The 6,047-nt window shown below is 40.2% G+C and overlaps 1 protein-coding gene across 2 annotated transcripts; it reads right to left on the reverse strand.

Annotated features, from left to right (window-relative positions):
* Window positions 1–241: 241 nt before the first annotated feature.
* LOC105565112 (cell cycle control protein 50A) lies at window positions 242–5,771 on the reverse strand. Of its 2 annotated transcripts, XM_012018043.1 has the most exons (5): window positions 5,622–5,771; window positions 3,633–4,466; window positions 3,286–3,451; window positions 2,876–2,933; window positions 242–2,005 (listed from the first exon to the last, which is right to left on the reverse strand). In XM_012018043.1, the coding sequence occupies exons 1-4, from the start codon at window positions 5,671–5,673 to the stop codon at window positions 2,921–2,923; spliced, it is 1,065 nt and encodes a 354-aa protein (XP_011873433.1). In that variant the 5' UTR covers window positions 5,674–5,771; the 3' UTR covers window positions 242–2,005; window positions 2,876–2,920. The 2 variants fall into 2 exon arrangements, with proteins under 2 accessions (XP_011873433.1, XP_011873432.1); XM_012018042.1 differs by lacking the exon at window positions 2,876–2,933 and having other exon boundaries at window positions 5,622–5,770.
* Window positions 5,772–6,047: the final 276 nt, after the last annotated feature.

The raw sequence follows: 6,047 nt of genomic DNA on the forward strand, positions 1-6,047 counted from the left end.
TTTCCTGACATGTTAGACAATAAAACATTTAATAACTTAACGTTAATAAGATACGAATATTATTTTCACTAACACAGACTAACTTTAATCTCGGTTAATCTCTAAGAATTAAAAAAAAAGTTAATCGACACTCCGCTCGTCTTTTAAACGCGATTCCCTTCTCCACGTTCGTCCGGACGCGAGCGAACCATTCTCGCTGATACGCCCGCAGTTAACAGCTAATTATTATACGCAAAAGGAATATTGCAGCTCGGCTCTTTAATCGTTTCTCTTTATTCACATCGTTATGTTAACAGTAGACTAGATTGATGACCACTCACAAGTGGTTTACATCGCAATGCGATCGCGGCAATTCGTTTCTGTTACAAAGTGATTACGACACGAATCTCCCTTCTACTACGTCGCTCGGTATGCATGCACATCTAGTTAAGGCACAATAAATCAAAATTGCGCTCAGAAGAAAGATTCTGAGGGCAACGCCGTCCCCGTAGAGAGATCCAAATTAATGAACAATTTACGTTATAGCCGTGCTACGGCTCGGGATTCAACATTCGAACGCTTAATTTGCGGACACCTCGCCGTCTTTCAATACTTTCGAGAGCCATGGTACACGAGAACACAATTGGCTGACCGATAATCAATTTCCATGATACCAGTTCGTCATTTCGATCAATCAGATTTCGTAAAAGAAACGTGCTATCGAAAGGGTAAAAATATACACGTGTACGTTATCTACATTTTTGCAATGCAACTGATTCCCCGAAAATGCAATATTCCACTTTTCCCTATGTATATATATATATCTCGCGCTTTCAAGACATCTAGAAATTACAAGTGCGTAGACACAAGTTCGTAGAATCTATAATTGTTAACTTGACGCAATAAATATTAATCCTCAAGTGACAGCGCTAACATTTGGTTTCCTTCGTAAAATACAACAGTCCGAGGTGGATCTCGCGCGTTTTGGAGATGCTCAATTTTTTTAATCACTGTTAAGCCGCCCACTCTTGCACTCTGGTATGTCAAAGTTAAGTTAAATAAAACACCGCAAAAGAGGAAAGTAACTGTGTGGGCTGTTGTATCGTACGAAGCCACCGCAAGAAAATATTTAATTTACGTTAAACTTCTAAATCTTTATATTACAGCTCGAAGACTAAAATAGAAAGTTTAAATTGCTCTAAATCAAACGCAAACGTAAGATAAGTGCATCGACAAATGCATCGCAGCGCATTTTTCTTAATAAAAAAAAACATCTTACAAAAAATCTACTATCTACAAATGGAATAATAGTTTAATAAACATTTGGTTTCAGCATTGTATGATTTGTGTAATACTTTCGTTCACTATGCTGATATACACAGTGGGTCCCGAAATATAAGCAGTAAGGAGGTGATTTTACATCTTGGAAAATAAACCGGGACAATAAAGACAAATTGTACAGAATTGCAGCAAAAACTTCAAATTTCAGCCAAGTGTCTCGATTAAAAGAAAGCAATGTTAGAGAAAACAATTAATTTTATCACTTCGACTTATTTTGAACCACAGAATCACCTCCTTTCCGGCTACACCACGCATTTAGGCCCACCCTGTATAGTATTCCATAATAGGATATTCACAACTTAGTCAAGTATCGACGGCAACTCAATTGTCAATCAAGTTTCAAATAATTATTGGATTTGCTCTGTCTGAAGTTTACAGTTCCAAGTGTAGTACAATTTCAAGGATAAGTCAATTATGAAAATCCTATTGTGTATGCCGTACGTGTAGCAATACTGAAACTGTTAAAACCTTTAAAATATAATTATCCTTTAAAATTAAGCAGAAGTTTTGTCCTTTACCGCAGTTCACGACTGAAAAACGAAAACCAACGTTGTTGGAAAAATTCACTCGTTCTACGATAAACGATAGGCTCTTATACTGATGAAATTATATCCATCTCGAGTAAACGAGTCGTCCCTAATGATGATATTCCGTAGTCGGAGTCACACTGATCATGTCGGCGGTGCTAAAAAGAAAGACATGAACATATGTGATAATTGCGAAAGAAAATTTACGCCCAACGTATCGGTTTGCTAATAAAATAAAACCCAACAGTAATATAAAAGCGCAGGAAAAACCAAAATGCTTCGAAATGTAATGATACGCGTAAAGTAGTAATATACGCACTACCGGCTTTTAAATGTACTTTTCTCAGGGCATGCGACATGCTTCTTTATACTATGAAATTTGAATCGAATTGTTTCTTATCGAACAGGAATTTCTATAATAATCTGGTCGATTTTTCGAGGACATCGAAAAGTGCAACTACTTTCAAATATGATCTCAAATATGTGCATAAATCAAATTATATGTACAGAACGTAAAAACACAGAACAAGCACGTACAGAATGAAATTACTTGGACAAACAGTTCGCTGTAACTTCTCATCTTTGTACACAAACATGTATCGTTATTTTTAAACAATTATGTTATAATTATGTGAAATTGTTTTGTCTTCCTATTGCTTATTATTTATATTGCATAATTATATAAACAATAAGCTCAATAGTGTTGCATTAAAATGTTCTGTCATTTAATATAAAAAAAAAACTGCACACAGTAACGTTTGAAGAACAAATACCCCACACACAAATTCTTCTGAGAAAGATAGCAGAAAAATGCACACACATTCTGGCAAAGCATAAAATACGTTAAATATGACTAGTCGAGCTAATCGTTGGTTCCTTCGGCGTAAAAAGTTTCATGTATTTCTAGGCATTCCGTGTTGAAGTGACATTACGAGCGACAAAAGTATTGCCCGATTGGTCATATTTTATAAAGATCTTTACATGTCAATTATAAAGGATAGACATAACACAATACCACAAACACTTACAAGAACATACACGGGTGCCTTAAGAATACTTTCTTGTAGTCGTCTTTACATTAGTTTGCTGTATAACATATATCAGATATTATATTATCAACTCATGTCACGAAACAAAAAAATATATATATTAAACATGTATCTCTGTGTCGACCCAGCTCGAGAGATTACAAATCACAAGTGATTATACCGTCTGCGATTGACACATGTTAGATCGTGCACGTTTAACATCGCACAAAATTCAAGTACAGTTGTGAACATTAAAGATATTAATCTTGACTTTACATGACTAGCTCAGTAATTCGTGTAGACGTTCCTTCACCACATAGATGACGTTAAGTAGGACGTTTTATATGTTTACTGTTCATTGAAATGGACAATTGAGAGGGACATATAAAATGAGGGAATATATTGATTACCTTTTGGAACATTTAATATGTATAATGAGTAGTGCTACGCCCAGCAGCAAGCACAAACTCCCCACAACAATGTAAGCGATACCGAGGAAGGGATTCTTTCCTCCCAAAAGCGAGGTTGTACTTAAAATCATCTTTTTCTTTCCGTAGAAGGAGGATACTGAAAATGCTGAAAAGAAAAGCATTCGATTACCTAATCTCCCTCATTGTATGTTCACTTAAATAAAATGCATGCGACATAGAGCTTGAATTTTCCATTTTACAATCTCCAATCGGTAATTTGCAGTTTTATTATTTGAATTATTTGCGTGTTCGTGCAAGTCACCACTCAACTTGCTTAGATTACTTACAATAGTCGACGTTAAGAGTATAGTTTCCCGCAACCAGGCCATTCTTAAAGCCATCCTGGGAGTGATCGATCCTGCGGTAGAGTTTCCTGAAAGTGGGCAACGCAGCGGTTCTCATCCACACGATTAAATCCTCGTTTTGGAATCCATTGTTATCAGGATCCAAGGGATCCAAATCGTAGATGTGTTTAGTCCAGTTCTTAGGCTTGGCGAAGTTCTTGAACGCGTCCGTCAGGTTTCCCTCTGGATTCTTGAATTTGATATTCTTATCGGACGGCCAGGCTATGCCGGTTTTTAGCAACGGTACAAACATGGTGTGCTTGACGGAGTATAGCGTCAGATTGTCGCTGAAGAGCGAATTCGCGATGGCGCCGCACGGAGCGATGGGAGTCTTGTTGTTGGGAGTCACTTCGTCATAGGCAAACGGCTCGCAGTCACTCGAGACCATCTGGCTCAGCTGTCCCAGCAGTTGATTGTCGTCCCGAGATTTTACGTATCTACGATGATTCTGATAGAAGTTCGTCAGGCCGTAATACATGTAAACCTTGCCGGCAAACTCCGTGGTCAGCTCGAAATTTATCCTGCACTTGCAGGTTTGCGTCGCATCCGCCGCGATTACGTCCGCGCACTTCTTATACAGGCCGTTGTCTCCGATGTGCTCGATGGAGCTGCAGTAGGTGTAGTCTATAATATGTTCCTTGACTTCGTCAGAAAAATAAAGCAGTCCGATGCCGACCGGTATGAATGCGACTCCTATCACGAAGAACGTCGGCAGGACTGTGCCAGCTGTGAGTATCGGTTGCCAGGCCGGTAGCCGCTGCTGCTTGAACGCGCTATCTGCATGCATGCCAAAGATTGCATCTATCAGGAATACATCTCCAAAAGCATGCTTATAGTATCGACAACGTACGCGATGTTATCAATTTCCCCGACTCTGTTTTCTCGGATGTTACAGGCCGTAGTAATTTCTTGGCAATAAGAGAAACGAGATTGTTGAGATAATGAGGCAACGAGCTCGAGGGCCAGTTTCACAAACATCGGTTACTTGTTAACTAGGGTTCAGTCGACTCCCTGTCTCTTTCCATCTTGTCATCTAAGAAGGGACAGAGAATCAATGGACTGTCGGTTAGCAGTTAACGGACCTTTGTGAAACTGTGGGTGCGTCTGGGAGCTCACGATCAGCGCTACTTAGCGCTGAAAGCGGCGTCCTATCTTTCTTCGACGCATAACAGCGCCAAGTAGCACCGACAGAGCTACCGAACACACCCTAATGTGTCGTCTACAATGCGTGGGGTAAGGAGCAAGGGAGAACCACGACCTTTAGCTTCTGGTGCAAGGAAACTGAAATACAGACATGGTTTTTACAATATTTGTAAAAACGTCGGCCGATGGCGCTCCAATTCACCGAGAGCGAGCGTAAGAGCTCAAGTAGGCGTAAGAAGTGAAACTGGTTTCTTTCCTCACTTTTACTCCTACTCCTTGCTCCAGGTTCACTCCACGCGTTGTAGACGACGCACAAGATGATCCGTAGTCCTGCGTTATCTCCGTTTTATCTTTACCGAGACACCTAATTCTAAGGATAACGAAGGTCAGATGAAAGAGCTAAAATGCGCGTATTGCATAATGAAACATTGGCGCGTCTCGTGAGTAAATTGGGATAATTTTCGTAAACATTATGACTCGATGATATGCGATCCCGCAATCGATTCCCCGTCTCTTTCAACAACTTGGTCGATGTGAAAACAGGTAAAGAGCCAGTCGAACTTGAGCAGAAGCAAATAATTAGGACCTAGAAAAGTTTCGCAATATTATTTAAACAATATCGGGGAAATGTGCGAAACTTGAAATTATCTCGAGGTCATCGGTCAGTCATCGAGCAAAGTGACACCGTCGGGGGTTTATCAGCGAGAAAGCTCGTCGATCGTTAAACTGTTAAATCGAGATCGTTGAGCCACTTGCTCTCGAGCCTTTAACGATCGCTGAAATGCTCACCCGACGGCTTTTTCGATTTGGACACCGCGTCGATCTCGCTGACGGACGTCATGATTTTTTTAGAGACACGACTGACACTTGACAAGCCACGATAACCTAATGACTAGTCAATAGGGTCTCGACTCTTGGCGCATATCAGTGGCGGCGGAAGTGTGATTAGTTCACAACTTCCGGAGACAGGGTGCAGCACTGTCGTTCCCCTATTACTGCTCTCTCCACTGAATGAGTACTGCACCGACTGCACCTAAATTCCTTTTTACGCGGGTTTTTTTGCGCATTTCTTTAGTCCCAGTCTACAATAGATGATTTAAGCCCTAAGCTTTAAGAAATTGGCCAATCACGGTCAAGTGTGAGCAGAATGCGCGACTGTGATTAGTCAATTTCTTAAGGCTTAGGGCTTAAATCTCTATTGTAGACTGGGACTTA

Source organism: Vollenhovia emeryi, unplaced genomic scaffold (genome assembly GCF_000949405.1).
Source record: "Vollenhovia emeryi isolate VEMERY1.0 unplaced genomic scaffold, V.emery_V1.0 DF939155.1, whole genome shotgun sequence".
NCBI classification, from domain to species: Eukaryota; Metazoa; Arthropoda; class Insecta; order Hymenoptera; family Formicidae; genus Vollenhovia; species Vollenhovia emeryi.

Coding starts and splice junctions, on each gene's coding strand:
- LOC105565112 (XM_012018042.1), bottom strand. CDS start 5,673: ATGACGTCCGTCAGCGAGATCGACGCGGTGTCCAAATCGAAAAAGCCG. Junction 4,467..5,621: donor CAAATCGAAAAAGCCGTCGG/GTGAGCATTTCA, acceptor GCATGCATGCAG/ATAGCGCGTTCAAGCAGCAG. Junction 2,006..3,285: donor CATATTAAATGTTCCAAAAG/GTAATCAATATA, acceptor CTTTCTTTTTAG/CACCGCCGACATGATCAGTG.